The sequence below is a fragment of the Parus major genome, chromosome 4A (genome assembly GCF_001522545.3).
Source record: "Parus major isolate Abel chromosome 4A, Parus_major1.1, whole genome shotgun sequence".
NCBI classification, from domain to species: domain Eukaryota; kingdom Metazoa; phylum Chordata; class Aves; order Passeriformes; family Paridae; genus Parus; species Parus major.
Window position 1 is genome coordinate 4,554,910 of NC_031772.1, and position 17,955 is coordinate 4,572,864.

General features: G+C 39.3%; 1 protein-coding gene across 6 annotated transcripts in view; it reads left to right on the forward strand.

The window, feature by feature from the left end:
- The first annotated feature begins 67 nt into the window (after window positions 1–67).
- Window positions 68–17,955, forward strand: part of RPS6KA6 (ribosomal protein S6 kinase A6) — a 36,086-nt gene continuing 18,198 nt past the window's right edge. Inside the window, exons 1-6 of one of the 6 annotated variants that reach the window (XM_019006544.2) lie at window positions 68–515; window positions 7,752–7,811; window positions 11,454–11,570; window positions 14,091–14,172; window positions 15,099–15,179; window positions 15,690–15,769. In XM_019006544.2, the coding sequence (XP_018862089.1) occupies window positions 7,767–7,811; window positions 11,454–11,570; window positions 14,091–14,172; window positions 15,099–15,179; window positions 15,690–15,769 (405 nt within the window). In that variant the 5' untranslated portion in view covers window positions 68–515; window positions 7,752–7,766. Of the gene's footprint in view, window positions 516–1,812; window positions 2,099–3,560; window positions 4,873–7,267; window positions 7,812–11,453; window positions 11,571–14,090; window positions 14,173–15,098; window positions 15,180–15,689; window positions 15,770–17,955 lie in introns of those variants that run through there. The other 5 variants (XM_015626516.3, XM_015626515.3, XM_015626513.3 and 2 more) reach the window with 5 other exon arrangements.

Below are 17,955 nucleotides of genomic sequence, written 5' to 3' on the forward strand. Positions count from 1 at the left end.
CCCCGGGCGCGGGCCGTGACACGTGTGGAGCTAGCGGGACCGGCGCCCGGGGGAGGCCGGTGCTTTGTGTCGCCTCCCGGCTGCTTCGTGTCACAGGTGTCCGTCCGCACGTAGCGTGCAAGGGGTTGTAAACTCACTTTTATGGCCGTAGCTCCTGTGAAAAGTTACTTGAAGTTCTGCTGGAAATTTGCTAGCGCTAATGTTGCTGCGCATCCAGGTAGGTTGTCGCTACAGAGGTCCCTTTTCCTTCTCCTGGAATAACTATGCATTAATTATCATACACACAACGACCTGAGAGAACCAGGAGTTCCTGGCTGAGGTTTGGATGCTTAAACGTTGAATAACTAACTCTGCGATGATTATCATAAACACTACGAGCCGAGAGAACCGGGAGTGCCTGGCTGAGGTTTGGGTGCTTAAACGTGTTAAAGAATGAGGAACGACTTCGAGGTATTGCTTGGTGCTCGAGGAGCTTCATCAGCAAGGAGCAAATGCAATTTAAAAGAAAATAAAAGGTAAAACTGGTTCTGTTGCAATGATTCCTGTGTCTCAGCAGAACGTGGTGCTCGAGTATTAAAACTCTTGCACTTTGAAATCAGAAGTGAAGGGTTGCGTATCAGGTATCGTCAGCTATGACAAATAAAAGATTACACCTAGGTCTGTTAGACGTACAAAAGATGTTATCTAAATAAAGCTGCTTAAAACTGGTCAGACTTGCTTTCTGTAGTGCACCAGACTTTTTATTGTAAGTGAAAAGGGTCTGTAGCAAAATCATCTCAAAGTACAAAGGGTGCAGGAGTGAAAGGGTGTCCGTTAAAGGGTCTTGTTGAAATTTTTTTCCCTGATAACATTTCCTAGTGCTTTTAATATTTGGGCATTTTTGTACCACTGCCAAGTACTGTAATTGCTGGATATGCATTTTTATACCATGGCTGCTACACTCTAACACTTTAAAATGTTCTAATGATTAATAATATTTCCTGCAGTCCCCCTACCTTAATATTAGAGAACTTCTAATTATGTTAGTGAAGCTACATGATTAGAAAATCAGCAGAAGTATTTAGGCTTACTTGTTCATATTGTCTGTAAAAGCAGTTTGTTGTAATTGAGGTGTGAAACTTAGCGAAGATCTGAGAACTTTATTGTCCCGTTGATCAGTTCTTTAGGAAATATTAGGAAATTAAGATTTATCAATGTTAAAATAATCGAGTGTAGAGTGGTGCAGCTGAACTGGGATGTGCATCCCTGGGTGATTTTTGGCCGGACAAGCCCACCCAGCAAGGGGAGCCAGCAGAACCCAGGGGTGTCCAGCCGAAAGGGCCGTGTGTGTGTAACATCTGAAGGCAACTGTTAGCAACAGTCACTCTTTAAATTGTATTTTCCTCAGGCCTGTACCTGAGCTATTTCACAAGGTCTGTGTAAAGCTCCTTCAGTTGTGCCCTGATTAAAAGGGGACCTGGTGTTTGTTGTGTTAGTTTTGGCCAGCAGCACTTAAAGCCCATTTGTGCCAAACCAGTTTCTTCAAGTTGAGTGTGAAGTTCCCAAATTACAGGAACAAATACTCGTGTTGTCATAACCCTTTCTATAAGTGATCTCAGGGGCGTGCTGCACTTGTCACTTGTTGGATTTTTACATCCAGGTAGCTTGATGATTCAACAAAGGTGTATTTTGTGTCAAAATAATTTTTAGTTTGGACTTTCACTTAAATTTTATAGAATTAAGGATAGCTCATAGTACTCATTACAGCCTTGTATTGGCAGTCTGAGAGATCTCTGACCTTGGCCTTGCTGGAACTACAGGCAACAGAGCTACTGTGAAATAGGTTTTTATTTTGAAGGTTAGCTTGTGCCTTCTGGTGCACTTGTCCATCAGCTGTGGCACAGGAGGAAAAATCTGAGGAATGGTTTTCTCTGAGGACTCTGCTTGTTGACTAAATTTAGGATTATGTTATTAGCAGTAAGTGCATTTCCAGTAGCACTTGTGTTGACTTGGAGTAAAAACACCTGGCAAGGAAAGGAGGTGATCTTGAAAGTAGGAAACAAATTTTCACGCTTCAAGTCACAAGAACAGCATGAACTTTTGGAAGAAATTATTGAAGGTCAGGATTGAATTATTTTACCCTTTTTTTGGGGGGAGGGGAGGGGCATGTCTTTGAAGTGCTGAGGATTTGGGACTGTTCACTGTGCTGTTCTGTGTTTATATTCCTGTGACAGTATCACTTGTGAAGCTGTTTTGTGACTCTGGGAATTCCTTGAGCCTAGGTAGGAAGGATCAGTGTTGTGCCGTTAAAGCTTCAAATATTCAGTGAACTTCTTTCCTGCTGGATATTGGATTAATAAGTATTTCCATGGTAATAAAAATAGGTTTGAGGATGTTGATCATAATCAACTGTTGTAGATTATTAAAATGTAATTACAATCTACAAAAAACAGGAAAGTAAAAATTAACATTTTACTGACCAAGCCGAATGAAATGCAGAAGTAGTTGGAATTGGGCAGAACACAGTAATTTGGGCACTTTCTGCCCCTTGAGCTGGGAGGATTGCATTTACAACGAGCTGTGTAATTGCTTGAAGCACATGCTGTTTGCAAGACGTGAATATTGTGAATTGCATAAATGCAACCTCCTTCTCAAATACTTATTTTTGCAATAAATACTTCAGGAACCAGTTGCTTAATTGCCTGATTGTGACAAGCAAGACAAGGCTGAAACAAAAAAGTGCCTGAAAACTATTCTGCTGGAAAATGGGGCTGCATTGAAAGTTGCTGCCCTCCAAAAGGCATTTTGGTGAGCTGAGCTCTGCTGCTGTTGTGCATAGGCTGCTGCCTTTGCCAGTTGAAATAAATACATCTTTTGATTTTGGCCAGTGTTTTCAGTCCATCCTCTGGAGCACGTTCTGAGCCCGGTCTGTCAAAGGCCACTGAATTTTGTCAGTGTTAGGAGTTGCATAACTCCTTTGTGAGTAATTACTGGCAGTGACGTGGATGACTCAGCTCTACCTAGTTTTGTGCATCTCTCAGAGTCTCCACAATCGACTGGTGTTCTGTTAAGGAGAGAAAGTAAAACGTTGCCCCTAATTTGAGTGCCCTCGGCCATTGTGACAATGTACAGATTCTGTAAAGATCTTGGAGAACAAGTTGACTTAAAGAAAAAAGTATTCAGATTAATGCTCTTAAAGGGAAAACAATGAGTGTCTTTATGCATTGAAAAGTGCTGCAATACAATAACGATGATGATGTGTTTGTATACCACTTCTGAGATGAATTTTGGAAATCTGCTATAGTATTCTGAGTCTCTGACAGGAGCCAGGAGTCTGTTGCAGGTAGCTCACCTTGCTTCCTGCAGGATACCTTTGGAGATGCTACACAGTAACCCTAAATCCAAAGAATGGTGTGATTTTTTTTTTTACTCATCCTAGGTAGAGTTCTATTTATGTAGTAGCTCACTACGTTAAGAATAAAATTGGAAATAGTTGATTTCCTCAAGTTTAAATCTTATCCTTTTCCAGAATTACCTGCCATTAAACATGATTTGGAGACTGGCTGCCTTCTGCTCTTTGTTTGTGGAGTTAAGATCATGTACACAGGCAGGAATGAAAAGATCTCAAGTCCTTTGCTAATTCAGTGATCCCTGTGCTTGGGGTCAGCTTTGTGTCTTGTCAGGAGGCACATGTAATTCTCCTTTGATCTGATAATGGCAAGGATCAAAATGTTCTTTTAAAATCACTAATTATATGTTGCTGAAGGTTTGGTGTCCTTTCTGAATGTATGATTTATTTGCCATAGGAAAAGAACTTTGTAGCTCTCCCTAGTAATTGATTATGGGTTTCAGGTGTTTTAGATTGCTTTATCTCCCTCTTTTACTTGGTGTGTTAAAGAGTGTGAGGGAGTTTAGAGGCCTCTTCCCTTTGTGGGAGGGACTGGGGCTGGCCCAGAGTTTGTGCAGGTAGGGAGTGGAAATGTCCAGAACCCTCAAATTCCTCAGGCCTATCTCAGGAAATCCTCAGTAGGCCAATGTGTTGCTAATTAAATTAATGATGCAAACTCTCTATAGATGTAATTAAGAATAAATGAGGAACAAATGTGGTCGTCCTGTCAGGGTATTTTTTTCCAAAGTCTTTTTGACATAATTGGGATTTCCGATGTAAGCTTCCACTCAGATATTTTGAAATAAGTATTTGAAGCGTTCCTTCTGTGTGTGGGGAAGGAAACTGCTTATTCCTGTTCATGTGGGAGAACTGAGGTGCAGCTCTGGGAACACCACAGTAACTTCCCAAATGGAAGGAGGAACTGTGGAGGATACAGGAGCTCATGGTGATCCTTGGGTAGAATTTTGCCTGTTTGAAGCCAGACAAGATTTTTGGTGAGTGGTGCTGAATACTGTTTTTTACTTCTAAATATAGTATGATGATAAAATTCCCAGTTCTGCTTTTTCTAGAACTTTTAAAATTCTGTTTGAATGCCTCAGTGAAGACATGTAAATCCAGGGCAGGATGAACCTGCTTTGCATCTTCCACTGCTTTTCCTGGGATCAGGCATTTTTGTTGACCATTTGCCTGGCTTCTTTCAACCAAAACCTGTAGACTCACCAAGTCCTAAGGCATTTACCATGTGAAAACATATTTAATATGTGTGGGGGGGCATATGGTTCAAATCTTTGGAAATACTGGGAATCCTCTGTTCTGCTGTACTAATCAGAGGAAAAACATGTGCAATAGTCATTAAGCCTTTTCCCAGCCCACAGAAGCCCTTTGGATATTCTTCCAAGGTAACAGTGATGATCCCAGCCATGGGATCCATGGCATTATTTCAGTCCAGAGGTACATTGCTCCCTGCTCAGCAGTTGGGACCCTCAGCCTGCACCTCTGCAAATGTGAGTGTCTGACCTGCCAGGTGCTCTGACCTAAACTTTGAGCTCATCTGTTTACACAGTTCCTTTTGTTATTTTATACTAATCAACAACGTGGGGTACTTTGTATCATTTCCAGAATGTGTGTTTGGAAAGTATTGTCAGTGTTTGCCTAAATGTCTGAGTTCAGTTTGTGCTTTCATGGGAGTTAATATTTAAAATGTTCAGTTGTAGGGCTTGAGCAGCATTGAATAGGAAAATGATTGAAAGATGGAGTCTCCTTCACAATCATAGTAGTGGCTTCTTTACCTGTTCTTTTTATAGAGAGCTGTGCTTTTTAATTCTCAGTAATAAATTAAATTTGTGCATTCGTAGATACTTTGTAAGTAATGACTTAAAGGTTAAAATCCTTCTGTTCTATATATGTTTATGCATAAATATTCATGATTAAATCACTAAAAGAAGCCTCACTTGGCTGTGGAAGCTGCATTTTGTATCTGGTTTCCACAGAGGTGGGAAATAAGTATTAACTGTCACTTCTCTTTTTTTGCCAGCTTCTGGTTATTGAAACTTGGCCAATTAAGTGACTGTACAAGACAGTAATGATTTGATTTTTGTCATTGACTTTTTTTAGCTGAATTACTTAACAAGCTACCAGACTTTGGGTTTTATTCCAACAAGTTTGCAGATTTTTGTTCCTTGTTTTTTGTTCTTTTTAATGGACAGTGACCAGGATTCACAAACAAATATGGCAAAAGTGTAGTTGTGTGTATCAAGCAATAAAAGCAGATTCATGTCCTTGAACATCAAATTCTTTGGACTAGAAATTGGCAGGTATCCCAGTCTGTATCAGTACAGAGAGACTGGACAGGAAAAAACAAACACAAACCAAGGAGCAACAGTGAAGGGGAAAAGTGTATTATAGGAAATTGTTAATTAAGATGATTACCTGCCATAAAAATCCAATAGCTTAGTGTATTTGATTTGCCAGCAAGTAAAAGTACATTAAATGGTGTTCTCAGGAACAACTTAGATGAAACAGCACACTGATTTTGAGTTCAAAACCCAATTCCAGCCCCATTTTTTGTATCTGTAGCGTTGGTTCTGGAGCTTAAATTTAAGTAACAAAACTTGGAAAAAGTTGCCCATATTTATAGAAAGAAAAGGTGAAATGCACAATAAAATCACCTTGAATTAAAGTTCTTGGAGGAGCAATGATGTTACATTTCTGAGCACCTGGAGTAGAATCCCAGTTTATTTCTAGTTCCAAATCAGCTTTTTGGACAATTTTGGTGGGCTTCACATTGGTTCACACTTGAATGTAGTCTTATGATGTTGTGAAAAAAAATTTAATAGAAAAGAGGTTGGAGGTCAGAGCTGGGCTGAACTTTGGTTTACTTCTGGATTTATTCACTTATTCATACAATAACAACATATTGAGTGTCTTGTCCCTCCCACTGTCTAATTTGGAAAAATATTTATGCAAAAAAGAAATAAGTTATGCAGCAAATGGGTAGTTTTGGTTTCTGGATCCAGGGTAATGCATGAGTGATTTTTGGCCATTGGAGTTGGGGTGGCAGCACGTGAGAGATGAATGATGGCCATGGGTTGGAGGTACCATTGGTTAAACGGAGTTGTGATAAATAGAAACTTGTAGAGTGAAAATAAATGGAGCTTTATGCTATTTCCTTGATCTGCTTTCTGGTTTTGTTTTGTTTTTTTTCCCAGTGAGGAGGCAGTACAAAAATAAATGCCAATATCTTGTTACAAAAATTGGAGATTTAATTTTATCAAAAGCATTAATTTGTGAATTAGCTCTTAAAAGCTCTCAAAGCCAGGAGTCTGTAGCAGCAGTGGAAGTGGTTGAGGGTTTGCCTGGGTGACACAGTCGTGGTACAAACCTGTCCCTGCACCTGTTCCTCCAGATCCTGGGTTTGGTTCTGAACAGAGGAATCTGTGGGACATTTCTTTGTAGTCCTGTACCATATTTCAGTATCTTAGGCAGGGATTTCAGAGCAATTCACAAGTACAAGAAAAAAAGTCATTACCCAGCCTAAGATTTTAATTGGTTCAACTCCTGTTTTCATAAAAAAAAAGTTTAAGTTTTCTTATGTCATTTCCAGTTAGTATTTTAATGTGAGATCTGTGCCATGTAAAGGTAGAGATGCTGAACAATTAATATATAAATAAATGAACAGTTATTACTAGCAAAATCCATAATGAATTCACCCATTTTTGTCAGATATTTCCAATTTTTAATGAATGCTTTACATGTCCAAACAGAGCATGTCCTTTGTATTTCTGGGGTTTGGTTTTTGGTGTTTTGTTTTTTTTGTTTGAGTATTGAATCATTTGTGATTTAGGGAATGCTTAAGCTAAGTTTTGAATTTTTTTTTTTTTTTTTTTTACTGCAGCTGTGAACTTGGTATTTCCAAAAATGCTTGGAATCACTTTTGCATCTTTTCTCTTTTAAACTCCAAATTAATTTTCATTAGAAGACTCTAGGTTTCTGAAAAGCATCTGCAGCATAAGTTTTGTGCATAACTGAGGAGTTCTTCATTAGTATCATCCTGTAGGGGTGGTATCTGTAGCTTTTAAAGGAGTTTTAAATTAATCCCAATTAAATAACACTGGCATAATAATAATAATGATGGCATTTACAAAGAGAGATGCTAAATGATACATAAGGGAGATGCTAAATATAACTACTGAGTAGTAGTGTTTGTTTGAAACTACAGCTTTAAATTAGAGCAATCCCACCACCAGTTTTCACTTGTGTGCTCTGAAATGTAAATTGGTCGAATTTTGAACTCTTATTAATTTGAAATTGCTGGATCTTAATGATTTTTTTTTTCTTTTTTTTGTTGGTTTTTTTTTTTGTTTCCCTGCATTTCCCTCTCCAGCTAAATGGCCTTAAAATGGCAGATGAGCCTATGGAAGAAGGTGAACCATATTCCTACCACGTAAGTGTTTGACTCCTGCTCACTTCAGCCACTCATTAGCATGACCTCCTGTTAAAGCAAAATTTATGCATTCACTGCTCTTTAATAACTTCTGAACCCATCATTTTATTTGGACAGTATCTTAGGAGACTCTAAGTCTCCGAGATGGCTTTGGAAATTCGTACCTGGGTAGGGACTGTAAATGCCTTGTTTGGGAAAATCTGCTGCTGCATGAGGCAGAGCTTTATGGAAAGAGTCCCTGTGCTGGAGGGAGCATTTGCTGATCCCTCAACCTCAGAAATGCTCAGGCCAATGTGGAACCTTTCATACAGAGTGCTGAATGCTGCTCTTGCTACAATCATTTGTTCTGCCTTTGTAATTTTTAGTGTAGCTGCTGTACCTTCAGCTCAAAGGTACTTAATTCTGCTTTTTTAGAACATAATTAATGTGTACACCAGTATGTTAATTTGGCTTTTATGTAGAAGTATCCCAGTTAAGCCCCTCTTCTGCATGGGGTTTGTCCAGTGCCTGTGTAGGAGGTGCTGAAGATGAGTGTTTTGTGTGCTGGCTAAACCTTGGGCTAAACTTCAGGCTCATCCTGTGTGTGGTGAAATGCCTGACTTCCCATGGAAATATTGGCCAGCATTTCTCATCCTTGTGTTTTTGAGCAGGGTCACAAAGGTATCTGTTGCCCAGAGAGTCCCTGGAAGTGTTGAAGGCCAGGTTGGACAGGGCTTGGTGAAACCTGGGATAGTGGAAGGTGTCCCTGCCCGTGGCAGGGTGTGGCTCTGGATGGGCTTTATGGTCCTTCCAACCCCAGCCAGTCTGGGATTCTGGGATAAGAAGATCTTGTCACCAGCTGTAACCACTGCTTTGTGTTACTATAACAACGTTTATATGGAAGGGATTTGGAAAATGAAGTCTTGGGCATAGACCCACGTGGTACCTGGACATTTCCTGGTGTGGAGTGGGTAAATAAAGTGTCAGAGTGGTCTCACATGTAGCAAAGAAAGGAGCAGTGGATTGTCTGAGTTTTCTACTGCTCTTGAAGGAGAAGGAGGTTGCTGAGCTCTCAGGTGCTGGGAGCCACGTTCCAGGGAGCTGTGACAAAGCCTTGAGTGATGCAGGTGTTTGCTCTGGCTCCTCAACTCCTGGTGAACCTGCTGGGAGCAGGGAAGAGTTCCTTCTTGTGCAAGGCCATTGGGTAGGGGCTGGTGCCTCAGCTTGGAAAGAAACCTGCTGCTCAAGCAGCAGAACACAAAATGAGATAGATTTGCAGTTTGTGGAGGCCAGAGTAGAAATGAAAATGAAAGTGGCTTGGAGCTGCTCAGCTGAGTGTGCTCATTCCTTGGCGGTGATGACGAGGTCTCTCTATACCTCAGTCATGCCAATTTTTAGTACCTTAATGGTAGTTAAATAAGTGAAATTATATAGATACCTTTTGTGAAGATAAAACACTTTATATAAAAAAAAACACCTCATTTCATCCATCTCAAATTAGTCTTTATTTGCATGGAAAACATTTCTCTCCTGAGTTCACATTTAGAAATCCTCTCAGTCTCCTCAGCAACCACATGTGATGTCACAGGCTAATGGCTCGAGGTGGGTGATAAACACAGGAGAGGCTGAACTCTTAAAGAGCTTTTCTCATGCAAAGTTTCACGGTGTTAAGGAATACAAATTAGGATGGTGAAGAAAAAAGGCTTCTAAATAGAGTATTTACATATTTCATAGGAAGAAGCAGCCATTAAGTCTGTTGTACAACTTGGTGTATAATTAGACAACTTGCTGCTTTCATCTGTCATCAGATGACTTTGAAATGCTGCTGTTCTTACCTGCCTTAAATTAGGCATGTGTTTAAAAAGTAAAGGAAAATGAGAAGATAGGTGTATCTTTCCTCTGAGTGCCTAAATGCACAGTCACCAAGGGGGATGGATGAGGGGAAGTTGGGATGTTTACACTGTGTCATCAGTGTGTGATGGGGGGTTTGTGACCAGAGAGGGAAATAAAGTAGCTTGGTTGTGAATTATAGAATTAACTTTGTTTTCCAGCAGTGTCTGCTGTTAATATTCACCTTTGTGTGGGAAGCAGGCAGAACAAACAGGCCTTTCCCAGAAGGAGGATGAAATAAGAGAGGGGAGGGGAAAGGACTCATGTGCAGGAACAGCTGGACTGCAGTTTGGGAATATACCAAGATATTTGTTTGAACTCTTTCCCCCTCTGGACAAGCAAAGCAATTAAGGCAGAAGCAATTAATGCAGTGTGATGATTGCTTCTTTTTTTCCTTTAATTACTGCAGTATGTACAAATTCAGATGAGCAGATTTCTATTCTGAATTTCTGTGTAAAACTAGAACTTCATCCAGGTACTTCTCTGTGAGCTGTGATAAAGCTGATTGGGAGTTTTAATGCACAGTCTTGGGCAGTCTTGGGCAGTAAGTTCACCTGACAATAGAATGGTGTTATTTCCAAAACCCAGCTGTTCCATCCAGTGCTCAGGTTCCTTTCCTGGTGCTGTTTGCACTTCTCATCGAGGGGCTGTAGCTCACAGGAGGTTGGTGTGGTGTTTTTCTGGTTTCTGCTAAGAGAAGCTTTCAAAATGAACTCCTGAAGAGAGGGTAGGAGAGAGCTGATAATCATTTGATGCCCCAAAAGTGAAGTACTGCAAATCAGATGGAATTTTCTCTTGTGATTTTGTTGTGTAGAAGAAATTTATTGATATTCTTGATCGGGCTGAGAGTGCTGCTCCTTTTCTACCTGCAAGCTGAGGTTGCTGTTGTGGGCCTCAGCTTTTAATTTCAAGGGTGCTTATTTTGACACCTTGCTTGTTTTGGCTCTCAGAAACTTCTCTTACACCATAAAAGCTGCAATCCATCATGGGATTTGTTGTCATCAGAAACATTTGTCTTTTCACAACTGGGGCTGCTGTGCCCTGCTTTGCTGAAGATGAGAGGGACATGAGAAAGTCAAGAGAACATTAAATCACTCACCTAGCTCAGAATTACCCTCAGCTGTCTGAAGGAGGTCCCCACACAGGATAATCTTCTCAGGAGCTCTGTACCCCAGAGCTGTTTCTTCTCTTGGATGCAAGAATTCTCAGAGTCCTTAAGATGACTCATCTCTTATTTATGGTCTTCAAATGCTGCCTGTTCCTCCAGCTACAAATGGATGACCAGAGTTGTTATTTGCTGCTGTGAAAAGCAATAATTACCCCAAATGATGAAATTCAATTTGGCTTTCATTAAGACTTATTTCAGGAAGGGGGAAAGATGAGAAGAGTAATCACTGGGAAAACTAAAGCTGCTAAGCAGAGGTGAAGCATAGAAGTCTTGGTTTAAAAATCTGTGCATTTATTCCTTTCATGTAAAATAATCCAGCTTTTTTGTAGTTGAAATATTTATGGCAAAAGGAAATGAGCATTCTTTGAGAATTTTCCTTCAGTTTTCAGTATTTCAGTAGAAATTTAGGTGCATCTATTTAAGAAAAGATAGATGGGAAAACCTCTTCATTTGAACAGTTTTCCTTTAAGCCTTATTAGCATTTCAAATATTTTATTAAAATAAAACTAAACAAAGAAAAATCCAGGTATTTACATGCACTTTTAGCAAGACTTAGTTACTGCAGGCCTGTTCACTGTTGTATTTTGTTTGCTTTGAAATCACAGGATGAAGGAAGTGTGAAAGAAATTCCTATTACACACCATGTGAAAGAAGGATGTGAGAAAGCAGATCCAGCACAGTTTGAACTACTTAAGGTTCTTGGACAGGGATCATTTGGAAAGGTAAGATGATAAACTTGTTCCATAGACCTGTCCAGACATTCCAGGGAAATAGTGGCCAGCAGGGTTGCTGGGAATGTTTGAAAATGTATTGAGTAATTGAATCCTTTCCCAGCCTTGCTGCAGTGCCATGGACAGAAACTTCTGAAGGAAATGGTGGTTTGTCTTTTAATGATGGGACTTGACATGCTGGGAATGTTTGGGCTTTTTTGAGACACAAAATCTGTATTTATGTAGTTACAGAAAAGTTGATTGGAACTTAAATAACCTGGGAAATGTATTTCAGGTTTTCTAGTTTGCTGTATTTATCAAGTGATTTACAGCTAAAAGACACTAATTATTCAAATGGCACAGAGAAGAAATATGGCAGGGTTTTTGTTACAATATTTTCCTTTTGTAATGTGCCACTGGGTGTCAGTTTGCAGAAATGAAGTTGAAAATCTGATCTCTCAGTCACTGTGTTGAAACACAGTAGTTGAAATATGAATCCTAGTGTATAGGAAGGTAATTAATTTTTTAAAACCAGACTCAAACTACATCTTTTGCAACATCTAAAGTAGTCAATCAGCTTTACATTTGTTCCCATTTTCCTGTTCTTCTGCTGGTTCTGTGTGTGTCTAGGCAGGAACAAACCTGCATGAGTGCAGTGAGAGAGGAAAAAAGTGACATTAGGAAAGCATTCTGTGCATAAGGGATGCTGTAGAGATCAGACTTCAAGTATTTCTTAATATTTTGAGGTTTCAGAAGCATTTCTTTACTTGGTAATGTTGGTTGCCAATTCCCTCACACACTTCTCACTGTAGGAGCCTGAAAGGCTCCATATATTTATTACTCCTGACTCGAGCTGTCTGAAGCTACCTCAGGGTTCAGCGCAGCTGGCACAGCCAGCCCTGACTCAGATTTGGCTTCCCAGAGCTCAGGGCTCTGCCAGCCTGAGGAGTGTTCCTGCTTGGAATCCCAGCAGCTTGGCCAGACGTGCTCTGGAGCTTTGGAATCCTGGCAGTGCCTCTCAGGAAGCAGCTTCAGGAGCTGCACGGTGCCTGTTGCACACCTGAGCTCAGGGCTCTTCATCTCTGCTCTTTCCTCTGAGAGGAGACAACAAACAAGGAGGATCAGTGCCTGTTGCCTTCGTGGTGTTTTCTCTTCCCAGTTTCTACTCCCAGGGTTTTTCTTTTGGGCTTAGCAAACACAAGGGTGGTTTCCTGGAGCCTGGTTTTGACATCAGTGCAGGATTTAACACTTGCACAGAAATAAAGGGTTAAACCTCCTGAATTACTCAATTTCTCTCTTCATTATTTGAGGAATGATGTGCCTTCTAAAGCAGATGTGGATTTATGGAGGATTTGTCTGCAAATTAAATAAATAGGTGATGCTTCAGTAGTTTTCAGCTATTTTGGGTCTTATTAGCTAAAAATTGTAAGTTGTACGTGAATTCCTTATGTTCTCACAAGTTGTTGGTTATTAAGACTAAAGTATTCCTATGTGCTTATTAATATCTATAATTGTGATTGTATTAATCTACAGCTGTTTTCTTAGTTGCTGGTGTTCAAATTGCTCCCTTTATTATTTTCTATCACCTTGGCCTTTAAGAGAGCACTGTTGTAGGTCAGTTACTGGGCAAAACTTATTAAAACAAAAAACCAGACAACCTTGAAACATGTTGACATTTTACTTCTAACCAGAGCTTAAAATAAAAACAACCCCTCTCCCAACCTTGTACAACTTAGTCATGACAGTGCTTGAATTTCTGATTCTAGAATGGAAAATTTGACAAGATCACTGAAAAAATACATATACTTTCTAACTGGAAATAAATTAATTGTAAATGAAAGTCTGGATAAGGTGAGATCAGAGAGGTAATTTTGGGGAGCTCTTGGCTTTCTCTTGTGATGTGTATGCTGTTTTTTAAGGCAAAACCTAATAATTCATAACTAATAATTGCTATTACAGGAACAGCAATTTAGAAGGAGTACATATCAAACTGTTTTGTAAATTGGAAGATCTGATGTAGCTTCATGTCTTTGTACCGCAATATTTTATCTAATATGCTTTTCTCAGTGTCAGGTTATAGCCCATCTATCTCTAAAACTCTTCTGGAGAGAAAAAAGTAGAAAAACCTGTTAGAGTTGCTATTCCAGAGGGAAAGGGCGCTTTGATCTTAAATGGTGAGGTTTCCTTGCTTTCATCTCACCACTTGTACAGAATTCATTAATAAAAATGAATGTTTCATACTTGAGACTTGGGTCTTAAACTTCAAAAACCTCTTGGGAGGTGGCAGACCAGGCAGAATTGTCATTCTCCAAGAAAGTGATAGGGAGAAACATCTTTTTGTAAGAACTTCTTTGATAAATCAGGAAAGAATCCAAAGTTTCTGGCCAGTGTCAATGCTTGAGAAAGGTGTGTGCTTGGTACAGAGCACTGGAATGTCCCATGACGTTAATGGGAAGTTTGCAAATGCTTTGTGAGAGTTTGGGTTTCATTCCTGAGCTTGCAGTGATCTGAAAATGGACTTTATATTGCCAGGTCTTCCTCGTGAGGAAGATAATTGGGCCTGATGCTGGGCAGCTTTATGCAATGAAAGTGTTGAAAAAAGCTTCTTTAAAAGGTAAGTTTGTCTTTCAACTGAGACTTTGGGTTTAGTGCACCTGTATTTAAAAGCTTTTTTTTTTAATCTTAAATACTTGTCAGTGAGTTCATAACTCTTCTCTGACAGGAGGTGTTTTTTTTTTTAGAGTAACTTGTAAGTTCATGTTTAAGTATTATTTTGAATCTGGCCAGGTAGCTTTAATTATGTGGTCAGAAATGCTCTTTCAAAGTTTAAAATTGGATTATTTAATTCTGTTTAGACTTTTCATTATATGAAAACAAGTTAATTTCATAAACAGTTTTCCTTTTGTCTTTTGTTAAGTCAGAACTCTGCTGTGGTTAAAATTAAGTCATTCCCTTGTTGCAGGAGCCAGAACAATTTAATTTAGTGTTTTGGCTTTCAGGAGACACTTGAATGGGTGTGAGTCCACTGTGTGTAAATAGGACTGTTACTGTTAAAGGCGGGAAAGTAATCTTTAAAATAGTTATTTTTAAAACAATATATAAATTAATAATATAGATAATATTATATAATCATCAAAATATATTGTTGTGTATTTTAATAATATTTAATATATTATTCTATATTTAATATTATTAAAATATAGAATAATATTATAATTATAACTTTCTCAGGACAGCGAATTAATTCAAAAGTTGAAGTTGGGAATGTGGATGGGAGCTTTTTTCTTGAAAGCAATATGGATTATCACAAGATATGGGCATGTGCTGGAAATATAATGAAGCAAAGAGGAAAGTTGGGGCAGGCAAGAAACAAACCAGAGTTTCACTGCCTGAAAGGAAGAGTTTTGTGGGAGACTTGAACATTACAAACAAGGTGATGAGGGAAGAGATTCCTTTAGCCAGCAAAGCCTTTCTGCTGATTTTGTTGTAGCAAATGCATTTGTTTCACACTGCTGCTGATTTTTGCCTGTCTCCCCTCAGTTCGGGACAGAGTCCGTACCAAAATGGAGCGAGACATCTTGGTAGAAGTAAATCACCCGTTCATCGTCAAACTGCACTATGGTTGGTACAGATTCCTTTGCTTTGCCTACACTTCCTTTCCTTGCTTGAAGGCCCAGCTGCTCTTGTGCTGTCTCACTTTTGGAGGGTTCACATTAGGTTTTAGCAGCTTGGGAAAAAAAAAAGGGAATGTGAATACATAATTAAATAAAAGTTTTAGGAGCCCTCTTGTAAGAACTTTTCAAATCTTTGCTTTCAAGTTCTGCAGGGATTTTGTACTTTTCATTGATTTAAATCAAACCACAGTAATTGACATCTTTGCTGTTTCCCTGTTTAACAAAGGAGAAATAAAAGAACATTATTTTAATCATCTCTCATGACTAAGATTTTCTTCTGTGAGGAAGTGAGGAATCATTCAATAAATTACCTTGTGTGCTGCTGAATTATTTCAGTTCCACAACAAAAGTATTGCCTGTGACTGAAATTTCCTAGTTGTAAAAGCATTCAGATCTGTTTTGTAGCTTTGTCATACAGCTATTGATTTTTATTTACTTTTTAAAAATTCCTTTAAAGCCTTTCAGACTGAAGGGAAGCTCTATTTAATATTGGATTTTCTCAGGGGAGGAGATGTATTCACACGACTATCCAAAGAGGTAAGTACCTAAAATTTTATCTCCACTCACTCTTAGACAGAAATTGGGTTTTGTTAGTACAGGCTTGGCTTCTAAACCTGTTTTCCTCCATATTTCTTGTCATAGTGAAATTTTTAATGACTTTTGGGCTTTCCTTACATATTCTAGATTCTGTTCTATCCTTAAGAAACCCGAGTGTGTATTGATGAGTAGCCCAAGTTTTAATTTGGCATCTGCAAAGTACAGTTCTTTTGTCTAAAAATGTTTTGTTGCTTGGAAACACAACTGAAGTAAATGAATATTTAGCACTGAAGGAAGGGGATGTGTAGTTCTCATGCTCTTAGTCAGCTTTAGGTGCTCCTGGAACCCTGCAGCCCTGAGAGCTTTCTGCTGCACTGTAAAATTGTTTGTGCTGCAATGCAAATGCTCACCCTGAATCCCACAAAGTGAGAACACAGAGTGCTTTTGAGCCCACTCCCCTCCATCCAACCCTGGCACACAACTGGACCTTGAATTTTTCATTTCTCTCTCTGTTTCCTGGAGGGAGAGCTCCAGAGGAGGGAATGGGATGCAGCTACAGGCTGTTGTTATTTCTTTTAAAACATTTGCCATCAAATATTTATTACATGTTACCTTAAGTGTTATGAACGTGTTTAGAAGACTTTTGTTTTCTTTTGGCAAACCTTTTATAAAGGTCTAAATTTTTAATGGCAGTTTCTCAACAGCTTCACAGCAAGAGAGGTTTTCAATGTTTCCACCACTGTAAATCTGTTTATATTGCCAAAGCACAGGAAAAGCCACTTTCTTAAATGAGAAAACTGTGTTATCTGATTTTTTTCATGGCATGGAGGAGGTTGTTTATTCCCAGTATGTAAGGCCAGGAGAGTTTTTTTCCCCTTATAAAAATAAAGGTTTTACTTCAGGAAGAGGCAAAAAAGAATAATGAAAAGGTATTTTTGTTAAAAGCTGAGCTTGGTAACACAGTGATTATGTCTAAAAATTGAGCTCAAAGTTAATTAATCTGGAAGCTAAAATGGCTGTTAAAAACTTAAAGTGACTGACTTGTCCCAGGTTATTGGAGCAGGAGGTAGGAAGGAGGTCATGCTCTGCTTTGATGTGCAATATCTGATTCCTGAGGGAATTCTGGACTAGCAGGAAGAGCTGTTCTCTTGCACTAACGCAGCTGGGATTATCCCCTATGGAACATTCTGAAATAAGGGATGCAAGGCTATCCATAAAAACTTGCTGGGGGTTGAAAGGGGGGGGGTGTGTTCCCACAAGAAGTCATAAATCTGAAGTTTTCTTCTAAGACTCCACCTGTTTTTTGGAACACTTCAGTTCCCTTTTATACTGGGTTTAAAGTATATGGATACAAAAAAAAAAAAAATCAGGTTTTTATTTCTTGGTGGGAATGTGAGGTAGTTTCAAAAGTCCATGGTAAAACACAGCCTATGGACAATGCACATGAGGATAAATTCCCTGAGGCATTCCATACTTTGCACACAAGGATTATTTTAAATTAATTTGGTTTAGTATGAAGTTATTAAAAGACTTTTGTTGGTCTTTAAATTCTAATGTGGGTATGAGAGTTTCAGCTGTGGCAGTGAGGTGAGTGCATAATGAAGTTTTTATTGGTAATATTTAATGAAGCTGACTTGCATCATGTTTAACTTGACCCAGAGAACAGCTTTAGATGTCATTATGGGGAGATGGTAGATTAGCATTTAACATCATTATATTCTGAGACTTGCATTTTGGCTGCTCCAAGGAGTAATGAAATCCGAGGAGTAATGAAATCCAAGGAGTAATGAAATCCAAGGTCTCCCTTTGCTCTTTTGAAAGAGATGAAACCCACCATTCCCATTAAAGGTGTGAAGGTGACACTGTGTGGGGTGTGACACAGGTTGTTCACCCCAGGTCAGCACCTGTCCTTATGGAAATGAGGGAATATTCTGTGCCTGGAGAACAGCTCACACCTGAGCAGTTCAGATACAGAACAGTGGCACCGAGTCAGGGAGCCCAGGTACTTCCATTTCAGCCCTGCTGAGTGGCTGCACTCCCCATTCCAGCTGGATTCAGCAAATAAGGGAGTTTAAAGCCCAAGTTCAGTCCAGCCATTTAAAGATTCCAAGCTCCTGCAGTAATTTGTAGAACATGACAAGAGCCAAAGCAGGCACAGGTTTTGTATATTAAATTAGAAGCAACCT